The sequence below is a fragment of the Odontomachus brunneus genome, unplaced genomic scaffold, assembly GCF_010583005.1.
Source record: "Odontomachus brunneus isolate Ranch 3 - 2012 unplaced genomic scaffold, Obru_v1 Obru_scaffold_071, whole genome shotgun sequence".
In the NCBI taxonomy this organism is placed as follows: Eukaryota; Metazoa; Arthropoda; class Insecta; order Hymenoptera; family Formicidae; genus Odontomachus; species Odontomachus brunneus.
This window is the reverse complement of record NW_022639521.1, coordinates 129,751-149,766: the sequence shown is the minus strand read 5'-3', so window position 1 is coordinate 149,766 and position 20,016 is coordinate 129,751. Positions and strand designations below refer to the sequence as shown.

At 42.5% G+C, this 20,016-nt stretch overlaps 1 protein-coding gene across 4 annotated transcripts in view; it reads left to right on the top strand.

The window, feature by feature from the left end:
- The window catches only part of LOC116846857 (zinc finger protein 865-like), a 132,387-nt gene extending 112,909 nt beyond the window's left edge, over nucleotides 1-19,478 (top strand). For all 4 annotated transcript variants that reach the window (XM_032821211.1, XM_032821213.1, XM_032821212.1 and 1 more), the window contains exon 4: nucleotides 11,737-19,478. In XM_032821211.1, the coding sequence (XP_032677102.1) occupies nucleotides 11,737-12,876 (1,140 nt within the window). In that variant the 3' untranslated portion in view covers nucleotides 12,877-19,478. The remainder of the gene's footprint in view (nucleotides 1-11,736) is intronic.
- Nucleotides 19,479-20,016: the final 538 nt, after the last annotated feature.

Genomic DNA, 20,016 nt, shown 5'->3' with positions numbered 1-20,016 from the left:
TGCCACTCTCACTCTCTGTCTCTTTCCATTGCTATCCCCGCGTGATCCCGCTCTCTCCCCGCGCGCCCCTATCCACCCCCATCGTCGCGTTCAGCCTTGTCAGCCGCTCTCTCTAGCCGAGCTTTTCAAAGTACACCGCGTACATGTAAAAAAAGCGAAGAAAAAAATTGTACGCCCGACACGTCATATCTTACGGGGCGTGCAGCTCGCCGACGCGCGCGCGCTCGATAACCGCGCGTTTGATGAATACCGATTTACTCGGTATCCGCGTGCGTGTATGTGTGTGTGTGAGACGTACGTGCGCGGTGTCTCTCTCTCTCCCCTCCCCCCTCCCTCTTTCTCTCACTCGTGCTCGCACGCGCGCGCGAGGTATCTTTCATCCCGCGCGCCCGTGTGCGAAAGCGCGCGAAACAATTCGGTATCTCTCGCTCGGAAGAAAACTGATCGATGCGGCCGATCGTACACAACGGGGAGGGTTATAAAGAGAATAAATAAACTAGTGTTACCAGGGGGCGCGACACGAAACGCACGCGGATTCTGGATACCGTGCGAATCTATTCTCGTGAACGCCGGTTGAAATTAAACCGTGGCACAGCCGATTATCGGTCGCTTAAAAAAGGAGACGGAGTGTTTAAAAGCACGGCAGACTCGCGTCCACTATTCAACCTGCGCCATCGTCGTCGACTTTGCACGCTGACCTATCCATGGGGCGACGAGTAACGACACTAAAGGCCGATTGCTCCAACTTTTGGTAAGCTACCTAACAGTTAAATCATATGCCTTTATTTTTCCTTCAAATTGGACAAAGACAGACACATGATTTAACTGTTAGGTGGCTTATCAAGAAATTGGAACTATCGGCCTTAAGCCTGGTCTACAATAAGTGTCGTAAGCCGTAAGAATTGACCAATCATAGCCGATTATTCTTCTAATAATCGATTGTGATTGGCCAATTCTTACGGCTTACGATGCTTATTGTAGACCAGGTTTAATGGACCTTCTGCAATGAGCTATTAATCATAAGTTATAAGCAAGTTGACCAACCATAGTCGATCATTTTTTCATAAATAATTGACTGTGATTGGTCAATTTTCTTTTATGACTTATGGCTCATTGTAGAAGACTCATAAGACTAAGGATACCGAGAGTCGTCAGCATTGTCAGACGCTGTGGGTGCGCCGGTTGCATACTTCGCGCCCTAGACACATCTGTTTTCGTCATTGTTCCGCGACGTAACGTCGCGTAAACCGCGGCGCTTGGTAAGCACGTCGTTCAAAGATCCACGAATGCATTCCTCCGCTGTTTCCGCGTCAGTTTCTCGCGCCGAAATGTGCGCCGCGAACGGCACGAGGCTCGTTCATTTGAATTGTCAGGATCCACAACTTATGATATATCTCGTCGCTTTCTTTTCGTTTTGTCAATGTAACACGCTGTAATTGTAAGTATCATAATGTCGCGTGCGAAGCGCTGACAGAAGTAACGTCCGTCCGTCCGTCGAGGTTCGATTACAGCGCGAGTGAGTTTTGCTTTTGATTTCCCGCTATTGGAAACAGAGAAGGAAAGAAGGAGAGCAAGAGAGACGACACGCTATACACACACACAATATACAGACACACGCTCACACACACATATATAAGGACACAAAGACACTTGATACACGCAGAGGACACGAGACAACGCAGTGTTCAATATTTTCGGAGTCACCCTGTAGATCGAAATCTCGCATAGTACTAACAGATTATATAACACTTAACTAAGCTTTCCGTAACGATACAAAAGACGGGAAACCTACGAATTGTTATGTTTTCTACAGTAACGTTTGTACTACCGACTTACAACAATATTTGTACAATATACGATAAAAGACGTACCTATACAACATAGGTTACCCAGATGCAATAACTTTTTTAAACGGTGTTACCAACGGAATATTTTTCATACTTGTAACGACTCGTTGCGGAAGCCGCGCCGTCCGTCCGTCCGTCCGTCCGTCTGTCTGTCTGTCGGCGCGACGCGACGCGGCCGGCCCGCGCCGATACTACTCGTTTCGTTTTGTGCCAACCAGTCTTAGATTTTTGCTTTCCCAGGATCTAACGTGCTATTAAACCGTAACACATGTAAAACCGATCTCTCAAGAATCGATGCCCATGCCATTCCACGTAGCACATCTCGACACCAAGCACCCATTCGCTTGATTATCGAACATTAGAGCGGGAGACAGAAGGAGCGGAAGAGAGCAAGAAAGAAAGATCGAGAAAAAGAGAAAGTTGTGTGTGTCGCATATGTGCGTGTGTATGTGTGTGCGCTTGCGTTACGAGAGAGAAAGAGAGAGAGAGAGAGAGAGAGAGAGAGAGAGAGAGAGAGAGAGAGTCAGATTGAGATTGAAGGAAGGAGGGAACTGGAAAAGAAAGAAAAGAGAGAAGATCGAAATATAGAGGGAAATGTATAGTGTATACATGGTTTGTCAGTAAGAAGCGTTGTTCTTCGCGGAGCGCCGATGAGAAAATGTTCGCACGAGGCTGTTTCGTGATGTCAATTCGAATCGCTGGACGTTGCGAACGATTGCGGAAGGAAGGCAGCTGTCGTTACCGTCTTTTCGCAATTCGTAATATCGATTAACGAGCACTCGACGTTCCGACACGCGAAAATCACCGCGCGGAGAATGGACAGCGATGTAACTTGCGCGTGTCGTAGCTCGCACAGAGGAACAATTAGAACGCTTAGCTTAAGAGATTTGGCGCGCAAAGACGCTACTCGGCCGAGTGAATCTCGATCGCGCTCGGCAGCGTTGTTTATTTTAACGAAAAGTCCGCAGAATCTCCCTCGCGATCGAGTGTCCTCTCTTTTCGAGATTTTCTCGCGTCGCACTCGGCAGGTCGTCGAGTTCCTGATACGACTGTGTCCGTCGCGATCCTTCGAATCGCGTGTTGCATGCAACGAAAGGTGCAAGGGAAATCGTCCCGTGCAAAACTTGGGCTATCCGAAGCAATTGTCTCCTCTCGCCGATCGTCAACGTCGGCGCAACGATCGAGTCCGTGTCCTGTTACTTCTATTTTCCGCGTCATGTAACATTTTCCCACCCGTTTCCCCCGCGTCGGCGGGATATTCCTGTCGAAAGTATTCCCGCACGATTAATTCCCCGAAGTATCTCTTATCCGACCGCATTTTTCGCTTCCTTATTTCTCGGACACCTGGTACGTGTACGATATCGCGTGATACTCGGAACTCCCGGGTGCGACCTTGCTGATCTTAGATATTATGGACTGCGATAGGACACGTATGTGAGTTATCGAGGCGCGATCTTTGCTGCGGTAGAATAAAAAAACCACCGACCGGCCGCCGATGCGCCTCGTTTTCGGATACGCCGCTTTTACTTTTACGAGTCGTTCGCGAAGCGACAGCGGAGCGATGTTAATTTTGTACGTGATTGGACCACAAACGACCGGCATTCTCGTACGTTGCAGCAGTCGTGTGCTCGGGTCGCGCGGTTAAATCCGAGAGCTTATTATTTCCGTGCCGGCTCAAGTGCATATTAAAAAAAAAAAAGACGGATAAACAAAGGCAAAAATGGAGATCACGAATTCGTTACGACGGTTGTCGTAGCTGGATGTGTACTTGCGACGGCTTGGAAAGTAACTCGCATAGAAAATTTCTTGAAATCTAATTGGCATCCAATCCGATTCCAAGATAATTATCGGTTTTGATTAGAAGTGTGATGTTTCAAACACGCGACTCCAATTGAGAAACCCAAAGTTTTCCAGTATTCTGGTCTTTATTTTACATTATAATTGAAGAAAAAATATGCTGACTTGTTAAATAATTTCGTTATGTTTGGTAAAATAATTAATGTTATTTAAGAATATTTAATTTTTCTATTGTTTATTCTGTTGGTAGAAAAGTGGAATTCCCTGTTTGATACCATAAAAGTATATCGATGTTATCAGCTGGAAAAAAAGTGTGAGTTTCCATTGTATTTCAATTTTAGACAAAAAACCTATGTTTGTGATTATTTCTAATTGGCATTGTAGTGAGATAATCAAGTTTGGGGTAGTTTTGGACACTCTCTATTGAAATTTATGCTGTAATTGAGAAATTTTTGGAAATTTCTATGCGGTAATTAATTTGCATAGAAAATTTCTTGGCATCTAATTGGCGTACGATTTCTCAAAATAATTATAAGTTCTAGTTAAAAGTGCAGTGTTTCAAACAAATGGGAAAGTTCTTCTAATATACTTTCTGGTCTTCATTTTATATTGGAATTGTACAAAACATATATATTGATATTCTAAATAATTTCATTGTCCAATAAAATAATCAGTGTTTTTAAAATATTTTATTTTCTATTTGTTTATTCCGTTGAATATAATAGTATAATCATGGGATTTTGATAAAAGTATACCGAATAAAAAAGAAACGCGAGTTCATGTAGTATTTCTATTTGGTTTGTAGATACTCATTCCTGTTTGGAAACAAGAATGGAATTCTCAAGTATCGTTGTGTAGAATAACCAATAGTTAGTAGGACGAATTTGGACATTCTAATAGAAATCTATGCCTAACCTGACCTAACCTAGCCGAGGAATCTCGATGTGCGAAGCTCTTCGATTTACGCAGTTACATGCTAATAATGTCCTACCATGTGATCACGGACATTGCGAAACGCGCAGAAATACGGTAACAGAGACGAGTAACTTTGTTTCAATGCGGTTTGCATATTTTTTCGATGCATTTCAAAACGTAACCGAGAGTCAAACGAGAAAACTTGTTTTTCTCCGAAAGCTAATTTCTTTTATAGGACTTAGCTACGTTCTGAAATGTATGGAAAAAAGGGTCCAAGCCGTATTAGAACGAAGTGTATACACTCGCCTATTAGGCTTCGAAAACGGCGCGATTCCGAGCTGACACTTCGATCGCAACGGTCGCGCGCGCAAAATTCCAGCTCCGTGCGTATCTCGCGACTCACTCGCGAGATCATCGTATTTTTTCGAATCCATAATGTCGAAAGGTCAATCTGAGCGATTGTCGGAAAAGCGACGGACGTGTATGTTAGACACGACGAGGCGACGGAGCGAATAATCCGAGAGAGCATTTCCGTCCGTCCGACACAAGTTTCCACCTTGTGCTTGTTGGACGTCATTTCCGCATGAGGTTCGATCTTAAATCACTCGTGTATGATGAAACGGAAAGACAAATCCGAGAGAGGAAGAGAGAAAGGGAGAGGTAGAGAGTGAGGGAGTGAAAGAACGCCACGGTGTGCGAACGCGTCCTGTGAAGTTGATCGAGTCTCGATTTATCAGCGGCGTTTATATATGTGTATATACGCGCGCGAATGACTTGTGTACATTTCAGCTGTGTTAAGAGTCGAACGTTTCGGAAACTCCACGGAGATGAAAACATCTCGTGATGGTGCTCGCAAAGAAACTCACATTCCAAAACCCACTTTTGTTTGTGACTCCACCCGACATCGATAATGCGTTCCGAATGTTCCAATTATTGTGGATAGTCATGACCGATTTGGCTTGGCGTAAATAACAGAAGAGTGAGACAGGGAGAAAGAGAGAGAGAAAGAGAGAGAATGTGTGTGTGAAAGGAAGAGAACGAGAGAGAGAGAGAGAGAGAGAGAGAGAGAGAGAGAGAGAGAGAGAGAGAGAGAGAGGAAGATGAGAAAAACAGGAAAGAAAAAGAAAAAAACAACAAAAAAGAAAAAGAAAACTGATTTGTTTTTCGGTTCTTAGACGAACGAATGCATATCATAGTTGTAAATTAACAATTTGTGAAATAAAAGCTGCAAACTGTTTGTGTTAACAATACGTCACGTGTGTACGATGTGTGTCCTTGTCCGTCTCCGTGCGTTCCGCAACACCGCAGTGTGTTATCCAACCTCGCGTGAAATCCAGAGCGATATTATGGCCGTAGGGATTGTTTATCGCTATCGTAAGCTGCATACGCGCGATACAAATGGTAAGTGCATCGTTCATAATCTTCTATTCGAACGATTCCCGTCGAGATACTCGTCGTGCCGTGCTCGAGATACGAATGGCGAGATTTCGACGCAAAAATTGAAAGAGGGAAGGCCGCCTTTCTTTCATCACATCGTCCGAACTCCTCGGAAAATTCGAGCTCACCGAATCGTTGCGATTCTGCAAATTTCTCGAATTACTTGGATTATTCGAGATTAACCGTACGGTCCTTGCAGTTACCAGCGTAATTATGAATATTACGCGAGATACTTGCGAAATAATTGTGAATTATTGCAATTATTTCGCAAGTATTTGAACACCGCAAGAGACCGTCGCGCGAATTAATGCGAAGCAAATATAAATTTTCACCGATAACGGCTTGAATGACAAGGCGACGGTAATACAAATCGCAGAAATTTTTCAGATAGAAAAGTGTACGTAAATTTGGCAGCAATTCTATTATAGTTTACTTGACTAGTCGATTTGTAAAAGTTACATCTCTTACAACTGATTCGTATGTGGCATTTATATTTTTATCACATGGAATGATGAGAGAGAAATACGAAAAAAGTTATTTATTAAAATTTGGTCAAATCTATACGTTATATAAAATGTAGTCTGAAAATCCGAATGTAACTTTTAGTAAATTTGTTGCATCAATATAATAAAAACATTTACCTTATTGTATGACGTAAACCCAATGATTAATTTAATATATTAACTTCACAAACATAATTCAAAAAATTCTAGAATTTCCAACATTTTGATTGTTTCATGTTGTGATAATGAAAGTCGATCTGGGCTTTTTCAAATACTGAGAGGATAAAATGCTCGATGAAGAGAGGGGGGGAGGAAGAAGGGAAAATGTATTTGCGGCAAATGTCGCAGCTTTTTTAGATTTGCATGTGTCACATTTAATGGATGAAATGACAGTTCCATCCTATAAACAACCTATCGAAATAAATACGGTTCATCATTCGCTCACCTTTATATCAATTCTTTCCGTTATCGAAGAACGGAGACCAACGTTGCAGTAGATATCGCTGCAGTCACGCGAACATTGGCAAACGTCATTATTTGCATAGAATTTTCTCAAGACTTTTACGGATATAGCATATCAGAATATCTAATTTGTCTCAAAATTGGTTATCTCAATATGATACCAAGTGGAGATTCCATTCTTTCTTACTTCAACATGATACCAAGTGCAAATTCTATTCTCTCTTATCAAATATGGATTTCCTATCTGAAATCAATACATAAATAATGTTGAAATTCGCGTTTTTTATAGTAAATAAAATTGATAGACTTTTACGGAATTAAATAAAGAGAATCTCGTTTTTTACATCTACTATTGAAGTCAATAGATTGAAAATGGAAAAAAATTTATAACATTGTACATAAACCTTTTTAATATACTTATATACTTATACTTGTAAAATGTACATACTTGCAAAGTGTTCTTTTGTTTAATGCCAATGCGATGTAAAAACCAGAAAAAATCTTTGCGAAATTTTGGCGAGAATGGGATCTGGACGCGCATTATGAAAGTATTCGAAATGAATTCCGATGGGAATCGTTCATTTATTTATTTAGACTTCTTCATATCTTCTATAGAGAATGAAATTATTCCGATTGGGAGAGGGAAAAGGAATCTATTTCGAACAGTTCCATAATACATACTCTGTTTAGGTTTTTCATTTGAATTCGCATCTTAGAAACACTTCTAACCCTATGTTGGTTTCTCAATCAGATATATCTTTCTTCTTTTTAATTGGATTGTATTCCATCTAAATGACAAGATATTTTCTGTATGGATTGTGTTTCATATGTTTTATCCATATCTAACAGAACGAAAATTAGAAAAAAATTTTAGAAAGACTTAGGATACCTAAAGAGGTATTATAATACTATTTAGGAAGATTTCCGATCTATGGAATAATTTCGTCATTCTCTAAATTTTTATTATATTTTCTAGGAAAAACGAAATTATTTGAATCGGAGAAATCTTTTAAAATAGTTTCATAATAGGGAAACCTAGAGTATACATAACGGGATTGCAAGTATAATCGTATATAATCGTTGATAACTTTTCTAACAGGTGCTGCCATGTGATGAAATGTTTTGCAATTATTATTTATTATTAGATACATATCTCTTACTGCATGCTATTATGTATTATGCATCATATTGTTTTCAACTGAAAGATACTAGATACTGTGTGCTGCATTCTACGCAACTGCGTTGCAATTTGTTTGATACATTTGCATAAGGTAAACAATAATAAAATTTTGCTTCTTATTATTGTATGTATATTAATGTTAAACGATCTTCCTCGCCATTGTAGTTACGTGCCTGTGCAAATATCGCTTATCTATAATGTTCTATATTACATAATTCAAACGTATACAATCCGAGGCATAATGGAATCATGCCATTATGTCATTAAAATGTTAAGTTGCATTATTTCTTTTCTTATGTATATAAAAAAAATATATATATATATATATATATATATATATATATACAGGGTGTTCCAAACTCTCCTCCGCGACTTTTGTGGGAACGTAGAATAGATTGAGATGAACATAAAAGTACCATACCGATATTCGCAATAAATCTCGAATACCTCAATTTTTACTTTGCGTAGAAAGTATAACGAGATTAAGTGATGTTTTCAAGAAAAAAAGAACACACATACAATAACTTTATTCTTTTAAACTATTCTTTCACAATAAAACTTATATTTTTTTTTTATTACGAACATTTCAAAAAACATTTTACGAATATTTCGATGCGATAAATGAAGTTGATTTATTTATTTCCAATATGTTTAAAATTTATTTAAATCTTACGATCCTCATTTTGTCCCCAATTCTCTTACTTGTCATGTTTAAATCTCTTATTTGAATTCGCGGGTATGTTTGATTGTAGTACGATTTGAATCTTTCTTGATGCAATTTGGAATGCATCTGATGGATGAAATAAAAAAACTTAATTTGTGATAAATAACCTAAAAAAAGTTATCTTATTAACTCATCGTTTTAAATTAAAATTTTGAGAAAAAAATTTAAACTGTATAGAAACCAAATGTATAAAATATTATACATTATATATATTATATACATCAAGTTATAATTTGCCAAAATTTCCCAATTAGAATTCATACTCTTCTCGAGAAAATCATCCTATTTAGTTAAATGTAAAAAAATTTTCATATGGCGTGTGTTTTATATGTTCTGCTTATAATGTGAAACGTATAAAACAAAAACTATAACAAATGTCATGATGTCTTTAGGACATTATGAACAGGAAATGAAATCTTCAAGATTTTTAATCTCAATTCGCATTATATGAAGTATTGCATTTTAATTTAAATCTGCGTATATATATTTCTCAGTCGAGATCCATAATTTTTTGGAAAATTCAATTAGATTTTCAAAAATTTTCTTTGTATCTTCCTTCCCAATAATCTTAAATTATGCATCCATAGTATACAGAGCCGTCGAGATAAATCCAGGAATTAAACTTGTTTACTTATAGCGACGACGTCAGCGTCGATTTTGAATACATATCGCGTTTGGCACGTTATGACAAGGTCATTCAAGAGACAATCGTCGAACAATTAACAACTAGTGATGAGCCGAGAATATGAGCGGAGGGCGATGACTTGAAACGCTTCGCGCCGGCAAATCGCTTACGGAAATAATCGCATGGTTTGGCTACAAAAAGACGCAAGTTTATGCCACAGCCAAGAAGTTCAGAGAGCCCGACAACAAGGAGAAGATTACTGCTGATCGGGCAATACACAGAAAGCGATTCGATGACGTCATGGTGTCCATTTTTTCGAGGAGGCTCTGAAGGTGAACGCCGACGGTTACAACGTGCTAGAAACGGTTGTAAAGTCCTGAATGGATCAAATAGCCGTTGGAAGGAAATATGTGCTCCAGTAGGACTCGGCATCAGCTCACAAGGCAAGGAAAACCCAGGCCTGGCTTTACAACAATTTGCCCTACCATTGGTTCCCCGACTTATGGCCTCCCTCTAATCCCGATTGCAACCCCTTTGACTATTATGGGGCGTGATCGAGGCAAAGATCAATGCAAAGTATCACAACACCAAATATGCTCTGAAGTCCTCCATCATAGAGGTGATAACACATCTGGACCAGGAGGAGATCAAGTATGCCTACAGTCGGTTTAGATCCAGGCTCGAAAAGGTCGTGAAAGCTGATGGAGGCTACATTGCATAATTTCCAGGGTTGGGAAGTAACGCGTTATTTGTAACGACGTTACTATTTCGTTACTTTTTTTTGGTAACGATTTGATAACGCCGTTACTTTTTTGTATCAGTAACGAAAAAGTAACGGCGTTACATTTTCTTTAGTAACGAGTAACGAAATTCATCGTTACTTGTATCGTTACTTTTTTATTATAATGGCTTCTGTACACAGAACGCGGCACCGCTTACCACGCGACGAAAGTTTGCACACGATAAACAATTAATGTGCTGCTTTCCGTAAAGCCCATTCTACAATAAGCAATAAATCTTAAGTCATAATAAAATTGACCAATCACAGCCGACTGTTAGAAGAATAATCCACTGTAATTGGTCAATTTTATTGCGACTTAAAACTTATTGCTTATTGTAGAAAGCCTCTAAAGCGTGGTCTACAATGAGAACTTAAACCATAAATTCAAGCCTTTAAGCTCTAAGCCGTAAGAAATTGACCAGTCACAGTCAATTATTTTTCTTATAATTGACTGTGATTGGTCAACTTCTTACGGCTTAGGACTTAAAGCTTAAATTTTATGGCTTAAGTTCTCATTGTAGACCACGCTTAAGCCGCACACGAATTGACATAACAGTAACGTACCGTAAGAATTGACCAATCACTTTGAGTATCGTCGAACCGTAGGATCGCCACTTTTGTGAATACTCGATTGTAATTGGTCCATTTTTATGGTACGTCTTACGTTACTGTTATGTCAATTTGTGTGCGGCGCCCTTAAAGCCCATTCTACATTAGTCGCAATCGCAAGATCGCAAGGAAATTGACCAATCATAATTGATTATTCTTCGATCGCAAGAAGAACAATCGAATATGATTAGTCAATTTCTTTGCGACCTTGCGATTTGCGACTAATGTAGAATGGGCTTTATGTCTTTATGCAAGAATGCTTCCCGCTTAAATATCTTATATTTTGTCTTTATATATGTATAATTTATGTACTCTCTCTTACTATTCGTTTTATAAGCCGATTTTAACTTTTTTTTTTACAAAAGTAACGGAAAGTAACGATTTTTTTATCGTTACTTTTCAAATGACGGTAACGCGTTACTTTTTAGAATCAGTAACGAGTAATGAGTTACTTTTTACTGCAAGTAACGGTAACGGTAACGCGTTACTTTTAAAAAGTAACCCTGATAATTTCATTCTTTTATATTCGTTGATACTTTGTATCACATTATATGCGAATATATTGACGCTTTCTCTGTATTTTAATTGTGTTTTATTTACATGATGTTTTTCCGGATTTATCTCGACAAGCTTGTATAGTCATAGTATTCGAATCTCAGTTACAACAGATCCATCCTGATACAACTAGATATCGCGTTCTATCCTGCGATAGGACCCGCTCGACGAGCCCTCGAATGATCAGGACTGTTATTTCTGCTGGCCAACGGGCATCTATTCACGAAACAGGATGTAACCACGCAGAGGAGACTCATGGAGCAGTGCGACGATACGACGTAAATTTGCACTCGTGTTGCAGGTCTCGCTTGCCCTTGGTCTGGAAGCGGGCGGCTGGGGCGCGCTGGTGGAGCGGACGAGCGGTGGTGGCGGCGGTGGTGGCGGCGGCGGCACCCTGATCGGCCACGGCGGCTTCACCGGCCTGGCCGGGCTGGCGCGTCGCTGCGGCGTCTGCCTGGCGACGTTCCCGTCGCCGTGGCTGCTGGAGCGGCACGCGTTGCTGCAGCACGCCGGTCAAACCAACGACGACAAGCCGTTCACATGCGAGCAGTGCGGCCAGCGATACCGCTACCGGTCCGCCTACGTGAAGCATCGCGAGCAGAACCACCGGGCGCGGCTGCCGGCCGACAAGCTGTTCACGTGCGACGTGTGCGGCATGCAGTTCAGGTATCTAAAGTCCTTTAAGAAGCACCGTCTCAACCACGCGCTCGAGCGACTGCAACGCGCGCCCGAGCCGCAGAGCGTCGTCGTGGTCTCGGCGCCAGCCGAGCGCAGCGATCAGGTCTCAAGTACCGGCGAGCCGTCCCAGGTGGAAACCGGCAGCGATACCACGACGAATCCGGGCGACGCCGAGGAGATGCGCGGCGTGTTCTCCGAGAACGCCCGCGACGAGAGCATCTCGGAGACCGCGAGCGTTCAGGATAATCCCGGCGACGCGGTGGAAGTGCAGGAAACACCTGCGGGTAACGGTGGTGGTGGTGGTGGCGGCGGCGGCGGTGGTGGTGGTGGCGGCGGCGGCGGCGGTGGTGACGTTGGCGTTGGTGGCGTCGGCGTCGGCGGTGGCGGTACCAGCAGCGAGATCGGCGACGTGGACGACAACGTCGTGGACGACGTAGACCGGCACGAGTCAACCGAGGCGATCATCGGCCTCGCGCGCGGCAATCGCGAGGCCGACCGGCGCGAGCGTCGCTTCGCCTGCCCGTTCTGCGGCAAGTGCGTGAGGTCGAAGGAGAACTTGAAGCTGCACGTGCGCAAGCACACCGGCGAACGGCCGTTCGTCTGCCTATTCTGTGGCCGCGCCTTCGGCGGCAAGAGCGACCTGACCAGGCACCTACGCATCCACACCGGCGAGCGGCCCTACCACTGCGAGATGTGCGGCAAGTGCTTCGCCCGCGCCGACTATCTCTCGAAGCACCTCACCACGCACATCCATCAGCGCTAACGCAACTCGACTCGACCCGACGTTCCTCATTCTTCGCGCTCCGCTCGGCGCGAGCCATCGCGACTCGAGGGCTAATCTTGCACAGTCGCGCGAATTGTCGGGAATGTTGGGGCGAGCCTCTACCGTGGTGGCGCGTCGAGCAACACCGAGCACCGTCGCGGCCAATTAAATGTCCGACTGTAATTATTTTTCTTCGACGGACTCGTCGGAAAAGATGCGTAAAGGAGTCGGAATCTTAGTAATCTTCGGCGCTACTTCATCGGTGGAAACGACTCTCCCTCTCTTTTTCTCCCCCTCTCTTTCTCTCTTTAGAATATCGTGTTAAAATTCAAGTTTTCAGTATCTTTCATTCCACCGTCCGCGATCGTGAGATTATCCCTCGAGTCTCGGTCGACTACGGCTACTGTTGATGATGCTCAGCTCGTCCTATCCCGCGAGGAACATGAGTACCGGGTACGAATACACGGCGAAGAAAGGGGAACCGGAGGACGAAACGAACCGCGCGTCCATCCATCGCTGTCGGCCCAAGATAAGACGCGTCAATTACGGGAAAGAAAGAAAGGGAGAATGTAGCGAAACGCGCGCGCGCGCCACTACCACCGCTGCTGCTGCTGCTGTTGCTGCTGCTGCTGCTGCTGCTGCGACCCCTACCAGCACGTCTGATGCTTTCTCAGCTACGATAGTGAGACTAACTTGTGATAAGGATATGACGAAACCAAGAGGAAAACGAGAAAAAGAACGAAACCAAAGAACGCAACGACGCGGCCGGCGAAAGTCGACGGTCAAGGCTTCCTTTTGTTGTCTTCTTCGTCTTCGTGCTCCATCGAAAAGTGATATATTTGTAACGTAATAGCTACTCTCGATATACTCGATGTGTACTCGATATGTAATATAATTCGCGATAATGCCGCGTGCGATAACGATAATTTCACTCTACGCGAGCTCCGTGCAGACGCGAACACGTCGACGGATATGTTTTTTTTTCTTTTTCACATGGGTGAGGATCCGCGTCGCGCATCCTGCGACTTCGCGTTCAGCCCGACCACGTGTGGCGCGGCTAAACTCGAGCAGATCGGCCTCAAAGTTGACAGAAAGAGGAATTAAATTTCAAATTATCCACGCAGACGTCAACATCCTCATATCTCTCAGTTCGATAATCCATCAGAATTGACCGTAAATTCCACGGTCTCAGTTTAAAAATTACTTCTCTTTATACTCTTGGGCCCGTATTAATAGTTGTCACTTGAAACTTGTTTCACGTGAGATACTCACATTTTTGTACAGTTGGATTCAAGTTTTTTAGTTGAATTATATGTTGTAGAGTTGAATCCAAGTTTTTCAGTTGAATTATATGTTATGTATTCGTATCTCTAATCGTGATTCAACTAGAAAACTGTCTCATCTAACCTTGAATTAAAATCTGAGTATCTTACTTAAAATGAGTTTCTAATAGAGGCCTTAATTAAGTGGATTAAGACTTTTTTACAATGACCGCAACGTAGGCCGCAATGCTAGGAAAGGAAATATCGTTGCAAACATTCGTATAAATTGGCGTCGTCTTCCAACCGCTGGCGCATAAAAGCTGCGCTATTAACGCTTCTGATTGAATCTCGCAATGCCAGACAAGCTTCGCAGTCGCAACAATCGAAATTGAACCGACTGTTGCGATAAGTTTGCGATCATCGTCGCGATGAGTGTTGCGACCGACATTGCGAGCATTGTAAAAGAGGTCCTCGCGGAACTCTTCAGCTCGATCCTTCCGCCGCGAAAAATAACACAGTGTAGATTCTCGATGATTGATGCACGCGTGCACGACGTGTGACGGGAACCGAGATGAGTTATTTAAAGAATTTTGCGACACTCACATGAGACATTTTAGCTTATTATATTCAGTTAGAAACGAAGCACGCAAACGATTGAGTAACTTTTTCCGGGTCGCTTGATTAATCTACCTTTGTCGCGAACATGCATATATAAAGAGAGAACGAAACTCGAAATAAAACTGCACATCGCGGTGGGAAGGATCGATGAATTGAGGATACTATGACGCAACGAGAGACATTTCAAGTGTGGCACATAGAGACGCGTCGTGAGAGCTCTGTGACAAATTTTTATACTTATTAATCCTCCATGGACGAATTACATTTATCCGAGCTTTAGCGAGAATTAAATTAACGAGTATTTGTTTCTATAATTGGGGGCATAGACTTATATATATATATATATATATATATATATATATATATATATATATATATATACACACATATATAGACTGCGCCTTCTTATGAGAAGTTTGAAGACAGCTGTATTTCCCTTCCTCTGTCAGATATTTCATCAGATATTTCATCTTTGTCTAGCTTGACTCCTAGCTGGAGGAAGAACGAAATGTTCAAGACGATGAAATGAGTCAAGCTAGACAAGTCTGAATGCCTGTATTAACAGGACACATTTGTTTAACTCTTCGCAATCTCTTATTGAACGCTAAATCTATAATTGGGAGTAAAAATGTAGAAATGAGCACGAGATATATACGTCTCCATGTCGTCATATCTCGTTTGACATCGGCAAGCGGGTTGTCCCGAAACAAATCTGAAAGAAAGGGATTCGCACAGCTACGACTTGAAGACGCCACTTTCAAATTTTCCATCAGTCTGTAGGGGATTAAAACTATTCGACGAGCGACGAGCTCTCGCGACGGAGGGGGATTCAGCAGGATTCGCGACGATCGGGACACGTCGCTCATCGTCGACGACACGATCCGTGTGAAACGACGTGTTCGACGTTGGCACCGAACCGGGGGGAGGGACGAGGAGGAACCTCCCGGAAAGCGTTGCCGGTGCCTTCGAATTCCCGAACGAATGAAATAATCCTTTCTGATGCGAATAGCAATAATAGTATCTTCCGTTTCTCCCGTACGTGTGTCAGACACCAGCGATATTTAGGTTCGTCGTCGGGAGCCGCGAAGTAGCGTCTTGTTGCACGGTCTATATTCGGTCCTTCCAAGTTCTCTCCCTAGTCGCTATCCACTCTCTTAGTATTTATATATATGTATATACGACACACATCAACAGACACACACACATACACACACACACACACACACACACACGTACACAAAATAATGACACGTTGTCCAGTATGCGCGAGCGCAGAACGAGAGTGCCGGCTCATTCTCTCGGGATTGGTCTCGTAAGTAGCTTTAATTTCTGACCACTTCACAACCAAGTCCGATCGTGTCTCGTTGCGAAAGAAAAAGGTGAGACGGAGGGGAAGGAGGGAGAGAAAAGTAGAGGTAGAGAGCGTTTCTTAGGAGTACTCGATGGATCATTTACGAGGCCGGATCCCCCACTCGGTCAGAATACTTAGCTCTTAAGTGATATAGTGTACTTGCTGCTCTGTGTACGCGCACTCTCGAAAGTACGCGAAACGAAGTTGAATAACGAAGGTGCTACTTAACGAATAGGGTTGATCGCCAGATGCCGGCCGGCCGGTGCTTCTAACCGAAACCAAACGCGAGAACAGAAAGAGAGGAAGAGAAAGAAAGAAAGAGAGATAGAGAGAGAAAATAAGGAGAGGAGAGCTGTCAGCGAAAAGAGAGAGTGTCGCCAGTTGATGTCTACCGTGCCAAACAAAGAGAACTGTTTAAAAAAGAGAGAGTAGAAAGACAGAGAGAAAGAAAGAGAGTGAGGGAGAGAGTGAGAAAAGAGAATCTATTCCGTCGGGCGAAAACTCAATTTCCCTCCAAGACCGGCCCGGTGCTGCGATAGGCCAATTTAGTCGTAATTAGACTGTATGGTACTGTCTCGATAAAGAGAGAGATGTAATTTAACAATTAAACAATATGTCGATGCGTCATCGGTGCGATGTCGTCGCACAGTCGTCCCCTTCAGCGGCGGCGGGATTTTATTAAGATAACGAGAAACATTAAGAGGAACCATGTCCAACGAATGTCAACGAGTTTCGCGGCGAGACGCGGGAGCCTCGCTCGCGTTCGCACCGTTTCAATTTCCCACTTCTCGCCGGTATAGCCATATATACATATATATATATATATATAAATATAATGTACTCGTCCGCTTTAATCGCCGGACGTACGTGGTCCTCGCGCATTGCGATCATTCGAGCCTCGCGTTCGCGGGCCTCGAGGAGCGCAGACTAGAAGATTAAAGAAAACCGTTCCATGACGCCTGACGCCCCTGATCGTTAGTCCGACCGCAACATCCGCCCACTGCCGTTCCATTTCCACTCCGCGTCCGTCGGATTCACCGTTACCGCCGATTCGGCTGACTGAGGGAAAACCGTGAGTCGGGACCGTCTTGAACAATTGGAAAATCGGGAGTCAATCGGCGTACAAGACCCCTTTCCCCAACAGAAAATTTCTTGAGAGCGAGCCCGACTCCTCCCGAATAGTTCTGATTAGAAGCATGTTTCAAACATGTGATCCTAAGTGGGGAAACCCAAAGTTTTCCCAATACTCTCTCTGGTCTTCATTTTTACATTAAAACTGAAGAGAGCATATGTTGATTCTTTCTAAATAATTTCATTATTCAGTAGAGCAATCAAAGTGTTTAAAACAAATGTTATTTTTTATTCTATTGAATACAACAGTTGGTATAACAATGGAATTTCCTGTTTAATACTATATAAAAATATATCGACGTTATCGACTGAGAAAAACGTAACTTTATATAACTTTTGTTTCTTGATTCTAGACGGAGAATCCGTGTTTAGGATAAGAGAATGGTAATTTCCAATTGGTAACCGTGGAGTAACCAATTTTGAGACAAAATTGGGTATCCTAATCGGAATCTGTGCTATATCTGGGAAAATCTTGGGAACTTCCTATACGAGACGAAAATGTTCGTGCGATTGAAATCTGCATAGTGAACTTTGCGAAGTGTCTCTCGCAGGAAGAAAGCGGCCTCGGCGAACACCCTTGGTGTTCCAGCATGAAGTCGCGCGCGATGTTCGACTCTCGGGTTCTCCATTTACGTCCTCTGAGCTGCCGCGACATCTCGATTCGTGGCGATCTCGCGGCACTTGAGCCGCCACGAGTTCCCGCCCGATCTCTCGACGGTCCCGGGAGTTTTTAGCGTTCGTGTGTGAAATTTCATCTCGTTTACGCCAAGGATTCGATCTCGACCGTTGCAGAGACAAAAAGGGAGGGGAAGAGAAGGAGAGAAAGAGAGAGAAAGGGAGGTTCGCGCGATCTCGCGATTGCGACTCGAGTCGCAGCGGAACTCGATAGGACGATAGCCACAGTGCCAAACGATTATTCTGTACTAAAGTAGAACGGTAAGGCGATGAAGCCGCCTGCGACCGTATACACCGCGACGACACGCGAATACAGGCGAGGAAGCAATTTCGGAAGCGCTCGCCGCTTTCCGAATTCGGTTGGCCCTTCGCTCTGGAAGATGGGAACGAATGAAAGTATACCCGAATTAAACCGGCCGCACCGGACACGTAGTAGCGGTGCTCGCGTTCGAGCGTAATAACGCTAAACAGTAACTACGCGACAATCTAATCTCGTTTTGCGGAACGTTACGGCGGGACGCGTTGTGTTACTCCTAGTTACCGTATTAATTGTATTTTGTAGACAGTACGACTTCTCCCGGACCAGTTGGCGGCGCTTCGTCGAATTAACTGACTCGGATGTAGCGCGGCCAATACCGCGACCGTCGATTCTTCCCTGACTCGTGCGACACGTAGACGTCGAAGTCACGGATGGGGAACGTACACATTCTTTCGATTCGAAGGAAGAATGTGAATCGCTAACGAAGGTACCTTGAAGTAACGATCGTACGATGTGATATTTTAGTACTGTGCCAGGCGTTTAGTATACATGTGTGTGTATGTATATATATATATATATATATATATATATATATATATATATATATATATATATGTACACAGAATGCCTAACGCAAGACACGCCAACGTACGTGTATACGTAGATTAGATCAAACTGAAGACACAATTCCTCCATCATTCTGCCAAAAACCACGTAAAATTTTGAGTTATTAATTATTGAAGATTGATCACGAACGATCAGATGAATTGTGATGGTTACGACATCTACCGTCGTGTGTTTGTAGATGAGCTCAAACTGAAAAAAAACGTCCAATTTTGCAAATAGTCACGTAGAGATTTTCAGTTATTAATTAAAGAAAATTTGATACGTTATCGCACTAATCATGCGCGATTCTTCTTTTATTTAAAGCGTCGAATCTTCTTTAATTAATAACCAAGCATCTACATGGTTATTTGCAAAATAGAATAGCGGACTTTTTTGTTCTATTTAATCTAATGTACAGGCATATGGTGGCAAATGATCGTCATTACAATCCAACTGCCATATCACGCGTGATCGTTCATAAATCTTCCTTGATTAATATCTTCTTTTTTGATTAACACAAAATCAAAATTTTACGAGATTGTTTGAAAAATGATAGAAGAATTTTTTGTCCAGTTTGACGCAATTTATCTGTACCCGTACGTCGACAAGTCTTGCGTCAGATACCTTGTGTGTGTGTGTGTGTGTGTGTATATATATATATATATATATATATATATATATATATATATAAAATACATATACATATGTATATATATATATATATAAAATACATATACATATGTATATATATATATATATATATATATATATATATGTATATGTATATGTGAGTATATACATATATATCTCGAAGACCACTAGTCACTTCTCATTTAGTTGGAGTCCGACGGGACTAGCTGCAATCATGTGATAAGAGTCGATTTCAGCGTGTGCATATTACACGCACGAGTCATAGACGCTGGGACCGAGGTATACTTTCTACGTTAACACAGCTATAATGCGGATTACGACGCGAAACCAAAGCTTCGACTGTTCTAACGCCGTCACGATTCTTCCTTCGCGCGACGCGCTCGACGAATCGCTTTGAAACGCTTCGGGACGTGTTACCTTCGTTACCATAGTATCACTTGTCGGTGCTTTGATTGTTTGAGAGCTTCCTGTTGTCTAATTGTGGCCATTTATGAAAATAGTGTATTGTGTAAAAAGTTTCCTTTCGCAGTATATACGTTGATGTAAATTAATTTTCTTTTTGTAATCCATCTTTCGCACTCAATTCG